This window comes from Ruditapes philippinarum, unplaced genomic scaffold (assembly GCF_026571515.1).
Source record: "Ruditapes philippinarum isolate M1 unplaced genomic scaffold, ASM2657151v2 ctg100_1_1_1_1, whole genome shotgun sequence".
Classification (NCBI taxonomy): Eukaryota; Metazoa; Mollusca; class Bivalvia; order Venerida; family Veneridae; genus Ruditapes; species Ruditapes philippinarum.
In genome coordinates, this window is record NW_026860686.1 from 368719 (window position 1) to 389077 (window position 20359).

Genomic DNA, 20359 nt, shown 5'->3' on the forward strand with positions numbered 1-20359 from the left:
GTACTCTTATAATACTGTTAGACTGGGCCAACGCATTTCATCTACAAACAATAACTGTTGTATTATTGATGGAAACCAATCTAAATGCAGACGATGCACGTGTGAGGCAAACGAGCAAGTGTAAATAAATGAGAAATACAAATGTATGTGTATTAAGTGTTTTAAAATTCTTGAAGCATTTTAAATGATATTTAAAGTTTGAAACATAATTTTTATATGAAATTTAAATTCACAGGGCGAGACAATAGCATGGTTACCATGCAATTATCGTATAAGTATCTAATCTCCCACCCAACCTATTCTCAAACCTTTCATTCATGTGCTGTTATTTTTTTTTACTAGAAGTGACTATGATGTCCTTAACTTGTGTGCATAAAAGCTTAGTTTCAGACAGACATGTGTGCTGATGTCAAATGAAAACAGTGCATAGGAACAAATATTTACATAACATATTTTATTACTTAGCGGGCTAGTTAGCGTTTTTTCATACAAATTGCAATTACCATTGTAAGTCCCATAAATACACCATTCACTATTTGTGAAAATGAATATTATAGACAAAAATACCTTAAAGCAGGTACCTGCTAAGGCTCCCACGTTTACAATTTTTTGTAAACGTTTACACGACTGCTAAGAACCGAAACGATACCGTTTAAACGGTGGTACCTCTATGTACTATACACACCATGTATTTGAGTCGCCAAATGATGTCTTTCTTTCTATTTTTAATACATGTACAAATAAAGAATGTGCAGGGCTCATCACGATTGAGTCAGCACACATTTTTTGCATTGTATCCCCATTTTTTACTAAAAATGTATTATGTCACGAGCAATTTTGCACGGTAATGCTGTGTGAAGGGTTGTAAACACCCATTTTCCGTTTGTTTACTTTGGAATAAACCACTAGAATTGATAAAATCCATGATTACAGGCAATGATTAAGAAATTTTGTAAGACAATATGGTCATTTCGATTAAACGGTAAACAATATCGTAAACGTTTATGAATGAAAATCGAAACGAATCCGTTTAAACGTGTAATCGTGGGGGCCTTAGTACCTGCATCGTGTAGGGTACTTCATTGTCATGTGATAGTCATATAACAATCACTTTATCGGCTAAACTAAACAGTAGAATTTTAGAGATACTTGAAGGGGTTTGAGATTAGGTTCTTTATTTTAAGAGGCCATGTCAGTTTTAAAACAGAGGGTTGTGCTTTTCCAAAACGGAAATAGAGCTTTTTAATTGTTGAATTTCAGTCAAATTTTACAGGAATGTTACATAAAGATTATAGTGTACCTTATTATGTAAAAACTTTTTTTGAAGATATATTTTATTTAAACTAAAAGACCTCTTGAATGCTTTGAGGTTTGAGAACTGGTTAGTCCACGATAACTGTCACTGGTGCCTTAATTAATCACAGAGCTAGGTAAATCTTTAAATGGTTAATCTAGTTGAGTAGTTCTCATTAGAGTATATGTACAGATTATGCACCAGTCACCTAAGTCTGTCAACACAACCTGGGGTTTAATTTTTTATCTTGCTCAAGGTCAATGTATTCTGGTCAAATTGGTACCCTCTTTGCAAAATCTACTATTTAAAACAGTACCCTCTAAGGCTCTTTGTACTTGCACAAGTCATTCTCTGCTGAAAACAAGTAGGCAACATACATTTTCAGTTCATAAAAACACCTTATTTCGGCTTCTCAATGGCAGGGATTACCTACTTGCTATTGATTTTTCCTATGACACTACCCCTCTCTCTCTTAGTTTGTCATTGTCCATGTTGGACATTCATTACCGAGTGTGTTAGGTCCTTTACTACAAACCACTTGCCCCTCACTGTTTAGGGTTCAAATCGTGCCTGTGACTGAATTATTTTACTTGAGGTAGTTATAAAGCTAACTTACTGTTCTTCTCAGAAGTGAGACATATCTATCTAACTTCTTATTCCATTCAGAGGCAAAAAGGTCTATATCAGGTTTGAATAAAGTTCCACAAATTCTTTCAAAAATGTCTGGTTTCAAAGACCATTCAGTACTCTCCGAGAAATTCCTTGAAAAATAATCAGCATACACATTATCTACACCAGGAATATAGGATGCAGAAAGAAAAATATCCCTAGACAAGCACCATTCCCAAAGGTCTTTGGCCAACAAATCCATTGATAAGGAAGTCATTCCACCTAGGTCATTTACATAAGCTATAGCCGAAACATTGTCTGACTTTATCTCTATATGGGTATCCCGCACCTCATTATACAAAGCTCGGACTGCATTGAAAATAGCTAATAATTCCAGATAATTTATAGATTTATCAAACAAAGAAGAATTCCATCTTCCATTAACAGATTTATTAAGTTCTTCATCATACGAGCCCCACCCAACAAACGAAGCATCACAATAACACCAGTATTCAACTAGTCCAGGCCTTATATGTTTTCCATTTTTGATGGTGACATTATTTTTCCACCACAACAACTCCTCTCGACTATCCTTACTGAGGACAACCTTATTATCAAAATTCATGTTAGAACCAAGACCTAACAATTTATTTCTTTCTAAGCTTCTATAATGCAATGGGGCTTCAAGAACTGCATAAAATGCATTGATCACTAACCCTATAAAAGAGGCCAGATCTTGGACAACAACAATCTCCTGTAGAAGATTAGAAGCCGAAGAAACTATTTTTTGAACTTCTCATCTGTCAGGAAAACCATAAATAAAACGGAGTCCAAAACAAAACCAAAAAATATCAACCTCTGTGTGGGGACAAGAACAGATTTCTTTTTATTCACTGTATAACCCAAAGAAGATAAAGTGTCACACATTAAAACTGTATCATTCCTACAAATTTCTTTATCTCTGTTCATGCTTAAAGAGTCATCTATATAATATGAACATCTTATACCCTGATACCTAAACCAAGCATAAATTGGCTTTAAAATCTTGGTAAAAACTCTAGGAGCTGATGACAAACCAAAACACAAGCAAACAAATTCGTACAGAACTCCGTTCCACATAAACTTCAAAAACTTACGAAAATCTTTGTGGACAGGAATAGCAAAATATGCGTCAGTTAAATCAATTTTACAAAAATAATCAAACTTTTGAACCAAATCTAACACCAAATTAAAATGTTCTTGTTTAAAATGTTCGTAAACGATAAATTTATTCAAATGTTTCAAATTAATAATGGGTCTAAACTTCCCACCAGGTTTGGATACCGTAAATATGGTAGAAATATATTGTCCAGGTTCTGGTACAGACCTTTCAATGGCACCTTTCCTCAAAAGGTCCTGCACTTCCAAATCAACAACATTATGTTCTTCCTCATTAAAATGAATTTGTTTAGGAACAACATTCTGGAAGAGGACTGACTCAAATTCAATACAATAACCAGTTACTGTTTGAAGAATCCACGCATCATGAGTAAACTGTTTCCAAACATCCAAACAAAGTTTAAGCTTACCTACATGAGAGGTGTCCAGTCTGTTTAGTTTGGGGCACTTGAAACTGTTGCTGACGCCCTAGCTCTTCCCCGTCTCAAAAGAGGGTTTTGCTGCCCATACTGCTGCTGGCTATACTGTTGCCTGCCATATTGCTGACCATAAGGCTGGAACCTGTTTGGTCTTCTTCCCCTGTAATTAACACCTCGACCCCGAAAGGATCTCTGGGGACCATAATAAGATGTACCATATTTTTCTTTTGCTAAAGAGAAACCAACATCACAATTTTTAACCTCTTTTGCAAGGTCATCACCAAACAATTTTGTGGTAATGGGTACATTAATATTACAAAGATTGGTATATTTCTTATTCAGAAAAGGCCTACATTGGTATCTACGTCTTAAAGACAGATTAAACTGAACTTGACCAGTTAAAGAAATCAAATCAGTTAAGATACTTTTTGCTTCAACATTGCTTTTAATATGATGCTTGAGCACAGAAGCCAATTTAACAACTGCAACCATCTCAGCCGCAACTATATTTTGGATATCTACCAAACAACGATCCTGACTCTGACCCTTCTTGCCTAAAACTTTCCAAACATCAAGGTTAACAGATGGTGGAGCCAAGAAATCACAATTTTCTGGCACGTTATACTTGTGCAAAATATCTGAGACACTTGACTGAGTAGTGCAAGAGGAATTAACTAGTTTTGCCAAATTCTTGTCAATACTTGGACCTTTCTCGGAAACCAAGATCTGGGGTAAATCCCACTCATCATCATTCTCTGAATTTTCATCATCATCACCAAACAAAGCCTTTTCAAGGTCTCTTCTATCTTCTTCATTGGGGAAAATTCACAGTAAAACAGTCATCTGAATCAGCTAAAGAAATATCATCAGGGTTCACCTCTACCCGTAAATTTGGTCTATTTCGAAAACTCTGCGAGTTTTCCTTATTGTTCAAACCTAATTTTGTTTTCAAAATACCAATATCATGAGGAGATAAATCTTCCAAATTAATGTCACTCTTCTTTTTCTTACTTTTCTGAGACTTAGTCTTAGACTTGGCAGTAGACTTTTTAGTCACAACTGATTTTAATTTCTTTGGGACACGAGCCCTAGACTTTTTCTTCCGTTTGACAGGAGAATCATGCACCTCAATTTCTGCGCCAACAGCAGGCGTTACAACAAATTCAGAAGGCAAATCAGCTTCTTCGAAGCCTTCGAACTCTTCCCTAGAGTCAGATGAATCGGCGCATAGACTAAGGACTTCGTCCTCGTTTTCCTCGTTGCAGCTCATTATTCCTTAATAAAAAGGACCAACGATAAAAAACTAATACCAACACTACGTGCCGGCAAAGAGCTGTACAAAATAAAAACTGTCTCGACCAAGAAACTTACCGATAAAAGATGAAAAAAGCTAAATAAAATTCAGCCTGAGACTACACGTGTGTACCTATCCAGCGCTCGGTAAACTATGATTATCAAACGCTCGAGTGATCATGATGTGTGTGACGTAGTACGACTAGTTTATTTTGCGTTTTTATCTTTGAAATGCGGTACCTATCTCGCGAACCTCGATAAACATGCTATTTGTATACATGTGCAAGGCCGAAGGCCTTACGAAAAATAATAAACATGACTGTGCAGGCAAATTGATTGTAATTTGATTCATTTCAGAACTGTATGACCAGTGCATATGTTTAAAGATTGTCAAACATATAATGGAAGTTAAGAACGTGAGGTGCTGTGACACAGCAGCCTTAGTGGCACTCATTAACATGCTGAAAGTGAACCTGAGTTCAACACCTGAGATTTACAATACACTTTTAGCTGTGCTTTGTGACTTTGATCCATGTAAACTTGGCAGCAGAGATAGAGTAAGAATGAAATTCTCACAATTCAAGCAGAGACATTAATAGTATCTTCTTGTTCTTAATTAGAAAAGTCCATATGTTTTTTTGTTACGTGTAGTGTTTCAGTTTCTGCATGACAAGGATTAAATCACTATTCTGTTTTAAAAGATTTATTGTCATCAGTACATTTTTTGTACTAATTCAATTATGATTATTTTTTCTCTAAGCACTATCAACGTACTTGTCTTATTATATTGAAAAATGTGTCTTGATTGTTGAAAATTGTCATTTATTTTAACTTCTTTATAATTCATTTATTATTATGTAAGTTAGTGTAATAATTTTACAGTAAATGGACCCCATTGGAAATAAGCTTTTAGCTTAATGGGCAATCCTAGGGTTACATAGAACATACTCATTAATTAATCTTATAATTATTTTTGTTGCATTTATGTGTGTGTTTTTATATATATGCAAGTTGATATATGTGATAACATTGTATGTGTATATGTCTATTCCCCTGAATAAATCGATACGATCAAACATTTTTCAATCCAGTACTTTCACTCACTGATGTGAATAAGGAGTGCAAAAAAGTGCAGGGTTTCCATATGAAGTAAAAATAATTTTTTAAGACCACCAATGGGACTGGATCAGTGTGCTTGATATTGAAATCAAATCGAACATTTGGCAAATCATTGCAGTAAAACTCTAGTACAATGTATCTGCATCATTCATATCATTTGTTCAGTAGCAAGCAGGAAAATTATTTTTAAATTATATTTTACATAAAAAGAAGGTTTAAAACAGAATTGTTAAAGAAATAGAAAGAGAAAGATACGTTTTCTTTGCTGAAGATTGTTATTGCTATACATTTATTGATGAATTTTCAAAGACCATTGCATTCATCTGTTCAATATAAGAATGGAAATTTTATATATTTTATGATTACAGACTGTGAGATATATTCGCTTGTTAATCACAGACAAAGTACTAGCTAACTGTCTTCTTATGTCACTTCCACAAGGTATGATAGCTTTAGATATTTCAAATGTTTTATTTAAGTATTAAGCACATGTGATTTGAAATTAAATATTGTTCATTGGTGTAGGGCTTTTTTCACAGGTATAGGAAGTTGCCTTTCCCAAAATTTGGGAAAAAATAACAGTATTTTTGCAAAAGAGGAAGAAAACACTAGTAGGTAAAATTGTGCGGTATATATCTGACAAAATGTTATTATATTAGAATAATAAGAATAAATAGTGGTCAAGTTGTTCCCCTTTTGATATCATGGTAAAAATGTGAGTACCTTAAATGCAATTTGTTTGTATTATAGAACCTGATAGTCTTAAAATACTGCCAGAAATGCTGCTTCCTCTTGCAATTTCCCTTTAATATCTTTGATAAATTCTTTACTATCATCATTTAATTTTTTATTGTGTCTAAGTCATTAGTTATTTATGACAAGGCAGCAGTAGATGTTTAAAATCTATAGATATGAAACTTCATAATTTATGTCATTCTATGTCATGCCATCAGTTTAAGACCAACAATGAAAATAACAGATTAGTACTTTCTATAGTTTGTTGTAAAATTTAATATCATATTTATTATATTTGTTACAACATTACATAACATGCACTAATTGATACCAAAATAAGTCAATCTGTCTTTACTCTTATTTACGATGTTATCATCATTTAGTATTTTTCCACATTATTTCAGCCTCCGAAGAACTACAGAATCTACCGTTTTACACCGGATCCCTGCCAGATATGAGGAGAGCTCTAAAACAAAAGTTTGTATTGTTTAAAACTTTTAATATGATGTTTAATTGAGGTCACTTTGAAGTATGCAGTCTTGGCTTACAATGGCAAAACTAACTTGCATTTGTGGAGACATGGTAACCTCTGCATACTAATAAGCAACAAAATATAAATGTAAATCTGTACTTTTTATCTATTAAGCCCTGGTAGTTTCAAGCTAAAGTAACTATTACATTTGTTTCATTATTTATATACATTGTATATTATTAAGGTGTGCTCCCTTTTGGTTGCATTTTGTTTTCTAATCGAAAGGTTCTTCCCCAGAATTTTTCTTTCACTGATGTTTGATACTACAATAACTTATTTCTGCTGATTTAGATTATGAAAGTAGCATATTTACGGGAAAAGGTAATATAGGGGAGATAGTCTGTCCAAATTAAAAGCAACCTGATCAACAGAAGTAGAACATTGTTGTGTCCACCATACTAACATTTTGAGTAATTGAATCATGGTTCAGACTGTGTTGGCTCTAAAATTTAATAGGAGTTAATTAACCTTTTATTGCACTAAGGTGACAAAATATGGTAACTCTTCAACACTCATATAATTATGTTTCTTCTTAAATATGTGTAGGCATATAAATAAAAAAAGGAAATAGCAGTCTTATGGCCAGTTATTGTCTGTTGTTTTTTTTTGCTAATTTTACACTAGAATGATGATTAATGTGTGAGAACTGTTTTTGTTTTGTTTTTTTCTAACAAGGTGTACAAAAAGATGTTCCAAGTAAATTTTTTGTTATCTCATTTGTTATGAAATCTGATATCTCATAAGTCTGCTTGATGTTACTGACCAGTATTGGTGTCATATTAGGAAACACATGTTGCCTTGTATCCCTCAGTTGAAACTAAGAAATTCATTATCAGTTCTATAAGCTTTAATTAGTAATATTACATAGTATATGTTGTTATATTCAGGTTTCAAGGAATGAAAGTAAGTGTACAGTCCCCAAAAAGAAGATCTGAAGAGCCTAGTAGTGTACCTGCTGATGCCTTAAATCAGAATATAACGGTGATTGTTACAGGTATGGATTTATCCATTCTTTAAAATAAGCATTTTCAAAAGATTATTTGCCATGTCAACTTGGTTCTTACCTTGAATAACATACAATCAATTATCTTTTGATAACTGAACAACAATTGGAAATCATTATTTAGAGTGAGCACAATGGTTAAGTGGTTATCAGTACTATATAGATTAATAATCTATTAGATGAGTCTGTAAGCAAGGTCCTGTTTGCTTTGCCCATTTCTGGCAAAAGAATCGGTGCTTTCATCTGGAACGTAGAAAAATTTACCTCCAAAAATAAAATGACTGGCACTATTCTTGATAAACTGCCCATATGGGTTTTCCAATGTCCATTAAATGTCCATCCCTGACATTTTAATTCAAATCTTTGTATTAAATATTGAAGACAATATCTCTTATAAATGTTTTTGTTTCTATCACAGTGTTTCATTTTGGGTAGTTGACAGAATTTTGTAGCACTGTGGTTTGAAAACTGTCCTAAATTGATGAGATATTCAACATTGCTTATTTTATGGCCTACCTCGACAACTAAAGCATGAAATATGCTGTATAACCGTCACAGTGTTGGTGCAACTTAAAATCAAACTCAGCTTAGGTAGTTGAGTTAAAATCAAACAAAACTACTAACAGACTTGTCCTGTTTTAAATTTTGAATCTTTTTAGTCCCCTACCGGTTTACCGGAGGGGACTTTAGGTTTACTGTCCGTCCGTCAGTCCACAAAACTGGATCCCGCGATAACGCAAAAAGTACTGAAAATATTTTAATGAAACTTGATATATGGATAGATGGCAGTATGGAGATTATGCACATCTTTTTCTTTTCTTCCTATGTTGAAAATTCTGGTTGCTATGGCAACAAATAGACTGAAAATATGGCAAATTTTACACATAACCTGGATCCAGTGATAACACAAAAAGTACTGAAAATATGTTTATGAAACTTGACATATGGGTAGATGGCAGTATGGAAATTATGCACATCCTTTTTTATCTTCCTATGTTGAAAATTCTGGTTGCTATGGCAACAAATAGACTGAATTTCAAGATTTCTGATTCTAGTTTTTTCACTATAAGTTCTTTATTTCTTAAGGTATTTTCTTCAAACTTAAATATAAGTTGCTTGTCATCAACCACATCATATGTGACAAGGTTTACAACTCTAGCACAAAATTTATCAGAATTACCTCCCTTGAACTTAAAATTTTCATGAAAAAAACATTGTTTTTTTTAATAACTTCTTTTTCTGAATGTATCTACTTCAAACTTCATATAAATGTTTCTTATTGTCACTCAACATTTGTGAGTGTTCAATACTCTAGCAAGACTATTTCCAGAATTATGCCCCTTTTGAACTTAGACTTTTTTTTGAGAAATTGGTAATTTTTACTCCAACTTCTTCAATCATGATAGGATTTTAAAAATGTTATATTTTGATAACAGGGATGTTTAAAAAATAACTTTAGAGTGTCCTTCAGTCCGTCTGTCTGTACATAAAAACTGTTTCCTGTGATCACTTTTAAAGAACTTTTTCAACAAATTTACTTAAAATAGGAACCTAAGTGAATGGCCAATGGCCCTTCAGAATGTTGCTTGGGCTCTTACCGGTAGGGGACTTATGGATTGCTTGTAATACTATGATAATTGCTTGTTATTTTGAGTTTTAGAGGTTTACAACATCATATACAAAATTTTAGTTGCCAACAGTATTGTAGAGTCTTGTTTCCACTTTTTTGCTGCTAGCACTCAAAACTAACGAACAATTTTATTCCAGATCAAGACCAGACAAAGCTTATTACAGTAGATGAAACAAATGATCCTAATAAAGTACGGACAGAACTGGATCCATGTTCACCTTTCCATGGCAGAAATAAGAAAACAACTGCAACAATAATACCATCTTCTCAACCTAAACCTGTAAGTTTGGATCATTCTGCTTCACAAATATCAAATAAGGGTAACAGTTAGTATTAAATGAGGGGAACAATTAATATTAGATAAGGGGAAAATTTTTTTATCTTATAAGGTGAACAATAAGTATTTTATGAGGGGAACAATAAGGAGTGAAATATTTTCAGTTTTGTTTTCAATATATTATATAAGCTCCACTGAGGCCCAAATGACAAAGATCAACTTGGTTACTTAAAATGAAACAATATGCAAATGATGATAAATAAATCTACTCAGAATCAAATTGTAAATCAATAAATATTTGTGCAATTTTTAGCCTAAGTTAAAGGCACATTATGCTTCAGAAATGAACTTTTTTCCCCCTACACATGAATTTTATAATGTTTTATTAAAAAACGGTTTTAGAGCATAATAGATGTTTAAGGCTTGAAGAAAGTAGCGCTGAATTTGAAATCTTTGTCATAAAGTAGCAAATATTAGTAGTAATAAAGTAGTATTTTGACTTCCATACAAAATATCAAATCACTTTAAATGTACTAATTGCCAAAACGCAACAGGATCAAAGGATGGCTCCGGGAATTCGAGTCAAATTGGCCAATGCAAAACTTTTTGGAATTTATAACAGGACACCATAGATAAAAAGCTTTAAAATGAAAAAGAAATCATTTCTGAAGTATTATGGACCTTTAAGTTTTAAAACAATAAAATGCTTATTTGTGTGTCATTTATCACAATAAAGATGAGTATTCTGGAAAAACAAAGTGAGTTAAATATATTTTGTTGCAAATGTTAACAATATTTCCAGTTGCCATGGCAAAAAACTTCAGTAGAGTAACTTTTTATAATTTATGTACTGTATAATGATAGGTGCTTCTTTAAGATTTGCTGACAGGTTACTAAAAGATTGTTTAATGTTGATCAAGGTGTTATTATTGTACATCCAAATGTATTGTATATTTCTGTTGGAATAAGCTACATTTCAAGAACTCCTATGTTAATTTTTATTCTTTCATTTCCAGGTTATCACATTTACCAAGTCTTCATTAGCAAGCTCAAGCCAAGACACACTAGCTATGATGAATTTAAGCAACCCTGTGATAAACAATGTCACTAATCAACCACCTGTCACACTCATTTTGGATGCTCAGAGTCAAAGTTCAGCTGCTAAGGTGTCTAAAAATGCATCACAGAGTAGATTGGATGATTTAGTGGCACTGGTTAAATCTAGAAGCAACAGTAAACATGCTACAGTGCAAGAATGTGTTACTACATCAGCTGAAGTTCCTGTGACAAATGTTTGTCCCAGACCTGTCTATTACGCGGGATCAGATATGAACTATTCATTATTATGGGGACAAAGAGAGCAGCCCTTTTCACAAAACTGTAAACAAAATACAAACCCTATCTCTCAAGCTAGATTGCAAACTCCTCTGGTACCATTATTATATCAGCCTTATACATACCCAGTACAAGGAAGTGCAAGTTACCAATCCTGCTTGGCTGGGTATGCAGCAAATTCTTTGTTACCATGGACACCATTGACCTATTTTCAAGGTTATACCCCTAATCCTCATTACCCAACTGCACCTCTTCATTTTGGTCAGCTATCATCCACATCAGGTATTGATGCTACACTCGATTTGTCCTTGAAGAAAAAACCTGAATCTCAAACTCAATCAAGGCACAGTGACAATAATGGGAATAGCAATGAAAATAATAAGAAAAAAACAAGTCAAAAAAGAAGTGCTTCAGTATCAACTGTCCCAAATGAAAATGAAATCCTACAGCCAAAACAGAAGGTAAGAAAAACGTCGACTGAAACACCAGAAAGAAGTATGTCACCTTATATAAAGGAAACGGCAAAATGCCAACCAGCTTTGAACAAAACAGCGTCATACCTGAGCTCAGGAGATGATCGCAAGAGTATAGATGAGAGGCCAAACAGTCTTAAAGCATTGCAAGAATTAACTTTAAGAATAGATGGAAATATGGAAATATGGGAGTCAGTTCAACACAAAGTCAAAATCTCCTGTCTTCAAGGAGGTTCTTGTCAACTGGAAGTATAACAGACACTTTGAAACAAGCTCATGTGAGCTTTAAACAGAAAGTAAATGAAAAAGTTTTATCGAAGAATTTAGATATTATACGTAGCACTGCAGTCTTAAAACACTATGCTGGTTCTAGTTCACAGAAATCAGCATTGCCTGGTAACAATTCTGCCTCAAATATGACGACATTGATACGTCCAGCAAATGTATCAAATATTAAACTGCTTCAACCTAATACAGGTATAGGTATATCTACTGTAGAAACTGATCAAGGTATTGACACTTCATACCCAAATAAACAGGTAACTGCTGTGAGAGATGAAGACATAGTACAACTGCATGGTGAACCAAAAGTTTCCCATAGTGCATACTATACAGAACAAGTTTCAAATTTTAAAAATAAGAAAGCTTTAGAAAGTGAACCTTCTCTTTCATTGTCCAATAACCAACAAAAAAGGCCAGTCTGTATGCGATCTTTTCCCTACAGTCAGCATATACAGTTACCTGATGGAAATATCTCAACACTTGATTTTCCTGCCCTTCTATCACTGAGCTCTACAAATTCTGTTAAATCTTCATCACAGTTTGATAAATCTGATGTCAAGGGTGAGAGCGTTTTTTACTATACAGAAGACTCAAGTGCAGATGTCTCTGATACATCCATATTTAGAAATAGGCCTAATGAAACATTGACAAGTGAAAATGGCAAAGATTATGCCAGTAAATATTCCTTATATTTGAAGAAAAGTGATATATCAAGTGAAACAGAGGGGAATATACAACCCAAGTCAGTTACTCTATCAAATAAAGGACAGCAAAATGTAGCAGAAAATGAAACCTCTAAAAGTAAGGAGACTTGCCTGATAATTGAAACAACATCAGAAAATGGGACAGAACAGGTTGAATTTAAATTAGATAAGAAAAGAAGCGCTAACCTATTAGGAGAACTGCTCAAGTTTAAACCGTTATCACACACTGATCATGAAAGAATTGATTCCAACAGCATAGATTCTCAATCCACTAGATTATTGTCAAGTGATGGCCAGAAAAATTCTTACCAAAGAGTGTCAGAGCTGAACAATCAGACTGAAAGAAAGAATGATGTTTACAAGTCAATAGACAGTTACCAATCAGTACCTGGGAATATCGATAGTGTTACAAACAGTGAAACAGAGTCATCATTTTCCTCGCTAAATGTTTCGCCATACCTTTTTGGCATGTTGCCAGATACTACAACATTGATTGATGATGATGAGAAGAATGATGGTATCAGTAATGATAATGATGATTTTACTGATTGTGATGATGGAGATGATGATGTGTTCCTTCATCCAATTTTCTGACATGATATGTTGAATAACACAATGAGATATGTTGAATAACAGCATGAGATGTTTTGTTGAGTGCCATCATCACTTTTTTGTAATAAAAAGTATTTGTTTATTGATCCCTTTCATGGAAATTATAAGAAAGTATTTAACTTTTTTTTTCATTAATGTTGTACAAAATTGTTTTATTATATTTTCTAGCGTTTTTTTAACACACCTGTCACAAAGTGACAAGATAAGCTTTTGTGATCACAATTTGTCCGGCTTCTGTCCGTCTAGCGTCTCTCCGTAAACTTTTACTCCAAACGACATCTCATAAACTGCCATGCCAATTTCATCCAAACTTCACAGGAATGTTTCTTTGGGGTCACCTTTAAAAATTGTTTAAAGAATTTAATTTCATATAGAATCTGGTTGCCATTGCAACTGAAAGAAAAAACTTTAAAAAATCTTCTTATGAACCATCTTCAAGTGAGTATCTACCAAGTTTGTTTAAATAAAAGCCCTGGGGTCAAATTGACACCACCCCAAGGGGTCATTGATTTTCTTATATGTACAAAATGTATATAGTAAAAACTTTAAAAAAAATCTTCTTTTAAAATCCCAAAGAGCTAGAGCTTAGATATTAAGCATGAAACATCTTCTAGTGAGTGTCTACCATGTTTGTTCAAATAAAAGCCCTGGGGCCAAAATTTGCCTCGTCCAAGGGGGTTATTAATTTTCCTTACATGTATACAGTAAAAATTTTTTTTAAAATCTTCTTTTCAAAAACCAAAAGAGCTAAAGTTTAGATATTTATGCATAAAAAATCTTCTAATGTGTGTCTACCAAGTTTGTTCAAATAAAAGCCCTGGGTTCAAAATTGGCCCTGTCCAAGGGAGTTATTAATTTTCCTTACATGTATAGAGTGAAAACTAATCAAATATGTACACATCTTTTGGAACTGTTGTTTTCCCTAAGTGAAAGCAACCAGTAATGTTTTTACACATGCACTATTTCAGATACAATTATGAACTTTGTGATACCAGTTTAAGATTTAGGTTTCTTCTTTTGTTTATAGTCTACAATATTACTTTTTCCTTGTCATGGAAAGTTTTTATATTCAGGTTAGCGTTTTTCAGGACCATCATGGCCCCTTTTGTTTAAAGTTTTAAATGCTTATCTTCTTCACTGTCATATTAATAGAGGATATTGAATGAGTGTAAGTTCAATACTGAATTTATTGAACGAGTTGAATAAAATTATATTATGCGAGCCTCTGGCGAGCATAATATTATTTTATTCCACGAGTTCAATAAATTTAGTAGTGAACTTACACAAATTTAATATTCTATTTATCACATACCCAAAATAAAGACCGTTTAAAGTGAAAAAAGTCGTGTTTCATTGACAGGCCTATAGTATAACACTAACATTTAAGGCGTCTTTACACTATGTTTGTATAACGCTAATGACGTCGAGTCAAAATATATGCACGGCCTTGCAATACCATTTTTACAGAGTTGCAAAATCGGCACGGGTGTGTGATAAAGTTGAATTAGTAATACTAGTATACATGTATTTCAAAATGATTCACTATTAGAATTGTGATGAACAAATAATTTATTGTGCAATATAAAATGACCATAATTATAATTATTCATCTGCCTGCCCTGCTCTTTCTAAGAATTACAGATACTTTCTAAAATATATTTATAGAAATTTTCAGTTTGCCACATGGATTATTGATTATTTTTTCAAGTAAAGTATAAAATTGTACACAATGTGTGCAGAATGTCAAGTAATTTTTTTTTTTGACATGCACACTGCCCATTTAGACTTTGATGAGCATAATGTCACTTTTAACTACATGTATATCATATCTGTAATGATAGATTATAAAAACTTAAGATTCTTTTGTTAAAGCAATTATGCATGTATTTATTGACATAGTGCTAGGAGATGGCCTTTTGTGATAACAAATTGTCTGTAGTTTATTTCATTAACTACACAGCCCAGAGCTTAGATAATAGATATTTCTTTTATTTTGCATGTATAATTATCCTTGTGGTTCTTGACAAGTCGTAAGAAATGTCCCCAGGGTCAAAATTGGCCCATCATATGGGTCACTTAGTTAAAATAGCCTTGTATTTAATATTCTTGTTTAAAACTGTAGTGCCCAGAGTTCAGATGTTTGGCATGTAGCATTGCCTAATGAACTGCATGCTTTAAAACAGTCCATGCAGAAGCTACAATGCTGGTAACTAGAATATTTGGTATGCAGCTAAACCTTTTTGTTCTATTCCTATAAATCACACCCCAAGGGGTTAAAATTAGATCTGCCCTAGAGCTTACTTAGAAGAAAACATTTAAATCTCTTGTGAACATAGACCTAATATTTTGTATGATCAAAAATGACCCAGGCAGATATTGACTAGTAAAGGAAACTTTAAACGTCTTCCTCTCAGAAATTAAATTGCCCAGAGCTATGATATCTGGTATGTACCATTACATTAAGTTCCTCCTTCTGTAAAACTTGACTTTACTATGTCACACTTACTTTGCAAAGACTTGTATATTAAAAGTTATTTAAAATATCTGGTGACTGATTGTGTGATAAGTAGAAGTTCAAATTCTAAATGTGAAATATACTTTAGGTATTTTATGCTTTTCTTTTGAATTAAAATCACAAATGCTATAAGTTAGTGAATCTTCTCGATATTCTGAGGTACAATTTGATATATGATATTGAACTTTGATATTTGATAATGAAAAGTGATTTACTTTTTGAATATTTATCTAAAGTTCACATACAAGAAACTTTATTTTAAGTCAGTTTACTTATTACAAGAAACATTAGCTAATAAGCTATTTGCCGACAATAACAGAGACATAAAACATATTTACTAACATATAACAGATCTGAAAAGTAAAAACATTTAAAACAAGTAGCAGATTTAGGCATGAAATAAAAGTAGCAAGATTGAGAACTATACAATAAGATGACAAATTAAAGCAAAGTATATTGACATGCACAGTGCATATTGTATTAAAGGGACTAACAGTTTAAAAGTAATAAACAAATTATTATAGTATAGAATGAGCTGACAATCTGAGTATGATGCATGTAGCAATATGAAATGAATAATTAATTATGAGAGTGTTATCACTGTGACTGATATCAAACTTAAACATTGATTGACTAAATGAGTTGTAACCAAATGATCTGCTTTTGCTGCTCCGAAGAAAATTCTGAACATGTCTACAATGGATTTCAGGTGAGCAATCTAGGCCCTTTTCGGCTCTCTTGTGTAATGTCCAAAGTAACGTGGATAATCAATGTACATGTGGATAATCAATGTACATAGTGCGTTAATAAATGTTCAACTGAAATGGTTTCAATTTTGTGTATGAATTCCTTCTTAAATCGTTTTTATATGTAACTAAAGGACAGGTTTATAATTTTCCTGTCCGCTTGACTTTCACAAGTGATGTCACAAGATATTATTAGTCTGTCACGACAACAGTATAGAACACTATTTAAACGTTTATTGAAAGTGTAGTCTTCCACATCATGATGGTGGTAGTTTACACTCCGAATCACGACAGTAAGCAACATTAAATTTACCAAAACACAGTTCAGCCTCAGCAGACAGTCGAACGGTTTACCAGTACTAGTTGCCTGCCTTCACTTTCTTTAGGGTCTGTTTTATACTACTGTTCATCGGATATATCAATGACCGTAGAAAGGATTTCATGAACAAACGACGAAAGTGACCTACACCGTCCGGGAATCGAACTCGGGTCGCCGGATTTTATGAGGGTCCATCGGCCCTTTCAGGCACTGAGAGTACTGACCTCGGATATGTCACCCATTCATGGCCATAAATGTTATTATCAACCAAAAGGTGACCATATAAAGTTTGAACTGAATAATACTTGATATGTATCAGGGTCTTTCAAATATTTGAAAGACCCTGTATGCATGCAAGTCGATTTTTGTGGTGGTACTAATTTACGCTAACCGGGCGGTATCTATTTGATCTTTTTATAAGAGCAGAATGTACAGAATAAACCTTACTGGCGTGCGATGTTTCATCAAAATGTGGCTTCTGTTTTTTCTTCAATATACTTGAATACAGACAGGAACAACAGTTTTAGTTTTCAGTTTATTCCGTAGAAAATCTTATCAGCAAACATCTATTGCAATGACTGTTCTGCTAAATATTGACCATGTATTTTCTATTTAAACAATAGAGTGAAAATAAAGTTGCACCATTTTTCAAGTTTGGTGGATGGTTTTCTCAATAAGTATGATTTTATTTGTTTGAATGTTTAACATATGTCCAAACGTTTTCTATATAGTGTAAAGTTGTAAGTTCACACCGTCACATTCCTTAAATACTTGTATAGTGCACTATGTCGATTCATTTATTAACATTCCGGACAGCTGTTGGTAATATGATATATCTGATTCTAATATTGTGTAAAAGAAAAACTAAACAAGTCCTCTGAAAGGCATGTTAGTAGACCATTAGTGTAAAGGAATACAAAATATGACAGAAGTGTCATCAATAAACTGACCGTGATTCTGTGAAGCAATTCTATTCTTTTCTGCATTTCTATTATTATATTGAGACATGGGTAATTGATTTATTGTATCCAGAATGAAATTTTATATGATTATTAAAAATTCGGAGAGAATGCAATATAGTTCCATGGTGTTATGAGGTGATATGTGTATTCTTCCTCGCCATTCCAAATGTTGCGAATAAAGGTTTTAAGTATTCTTGAGTTAACGCTTGAGTAGAGCAGAGTGCTTCTTAGTAACATATACATCTATGACTCAATGATAAGACAAAACCCTTCATATTCATTTAAATCTTTAAATCATATCTTCTATGTTGTTCTTAATAAAGTCTAAGTCTGATGATATGACGCAAAAAAAATGACGTAGCTTAATTTGATGGATGTTTAAAAAGTATATGAAGAGTAATGATTTATGACGTTTTTTGACGTCAAAGACGCTGCGTTTATGATGTCACTTAACTACAACGTTTATTCAGGAGTAGAATGGAAATGGACATGATAGAAAGGTTTAGTTTAAAAAGGTAACTATAAATTAATTTCACAGCAAAAATAAAAGAAAAAGAATTGTAGATTTTGATATCGTAGCTTTAATTGAACTTTGGTCTTTATTCCAATACAACTTCTTAATAATGAAAAAGAATCTGCATGATCTACTTAATTGAGGTTGTTTTTCACTGTGCTCAATTTTATTCTTAGATAAAAGGCGATATGTATTTCAAGGTTGGCCTAGTTGCACTTGACAAAAGAAATATAGCCCTAATTTATATATTTTTCTTCATTTTGTAAGTTGTTGTAAACATTTTTATACATATTTGACAGCGCAATATCAATACTCCTTGGGTAAAAGCCGCTATCGGGACCTATAATTAATTAAGGTGACTCGGTCCATTAAGATTATATTTCTTTGATTTTTATTCTGTTATTATTTATTAATGTCAATATATTATCTTATGCTTCTATCAAAATGCATTGTATCCTTTTGATTTTTAAGATTTTCCGGGGCGGATAACTTTTATAATATTTAGTTGGAGTCAGCGCGGACTCGCGGGGATCAAACTCGCAATTCTTAAACTGTTATCATACCATGTTACCACTAGAGTATTGCTCTACTTGTCGCAACCATGTTCACATATGCTACATTTGTTACCATGGTGAATCCTTATTATTTCCTGAATTAACATACACAAATCTTGTATACCCTTTTTCAGGTAAAAACGTATGTCTAAGATAAAACTAAATAATAAAGCGTCAACAAAAAGTCTTGTAAGGACACATTCAACCGCCGAATCAAAGGTTATCTCCAGGAAGGGGTCAAGAGTCATCACCAAGAAGGAATCTAAGCATGTAACGGTTGCTAAGCAACTATCCAGGACACGCAGTCTGCAGCGTCGGCCGTCGCTGCCTGTGCAGAAACCGATCGGAAATGCTGTAAGTTTTAATTAGTTAAAGAGCCTATCCTTCATCATATGAAGATTATATAGTTTGATATTAGAGATTTTCTGTCCATTTCTTCGCACTGTATTGCATTGTATCATATTGCATAACAATTTATTGTGTCGCATCGTATTTTATCGAATCGTATAATTCGTATGGCCGAATCGTACCATATTGTGAAATATCATTGTATTGCATTGAATTGCATTGCAGTGCACTACGTCTAGTTGTGTGTTGTTTAAGCCTGTAAAGCTTTAAAATGTTTCTAGATTTTCCTCTGTAACTAAAAAGGTCTCAAAACTTAATTTCGAGACAAAACCGAATTAACGTGAATGCTAAACAGGTTGAACAATTCATCGTTAGATACTTCTAATGTACTGAATTAGTAACTTGCTTGAATAGAAGAAATATTTCGTTAAAAGTAGCTGTATTTAGCACGAGTTTTAGAATGAGTCTGTTAAACAGACGTAATTTATATACATGTACATTCTACATGTGAAACTGTTTCACCTTCGTAAGGTAGTTTGAAATTAACTCTCTTTTTTCCATTTATCTGAGCGTGCATCTTAGATGACATGTAATTAATTCAAATGTTATTTTCATTCTAATTTTAAAATAGCCTTCCAGATATAAGATACATATAGATAAGATATATAATCATAATTGTATTGTCATGTAGAATCGTATCTCTTTCTATATTATGATACTTTTTAGAAAAACAGTTGTGAATTACTCTAGTGCATTACTAAAGCCCCTTTCAGAATTTGAAAGAGTTTGTCAGCTAAACAGCTAAAATGTCATTTTTCTTTAAATAAAATAATTGTACGACGTTGTTACCTTGTTATTCAGTACGTAGATACAATGTTTTCTGTAATAAATGAATGGGGAAAATGCCTATGAAAATTAAGAGGAAT

At 33.0% G+C, this 20359-nt stretch overlaps 1 protein-coding gene across 1 annotated transcript; it reads left to right on the top strand.

Moving 5' to 3' along the window:
- Nucleotides 1-20: 20 nt before the first annotated feature.
- Nucleotides 21-12132, top strand: LOC132713077 (uncharacterized). Its single transcript, XM_060695539.1, has 7 exons — nt 21-143; nt 5131-5330; nt 6261-6333; nt 7032-7104; nt 8047-8153; nt 9930-10072; nt 11086-12132. Exons 2-7 carry the CDS (start codon nt 5175-5177, stop codon nt 12130-12132), a joined length of 1599 nt encoding a protein of 532 aa, XP_060551522.1. The 5' UTR covers nt 21-143; nt 5131-5174.
- The last annotated feature ends 8227 nt before the right edge of the window (nt 12133-20359 follow it).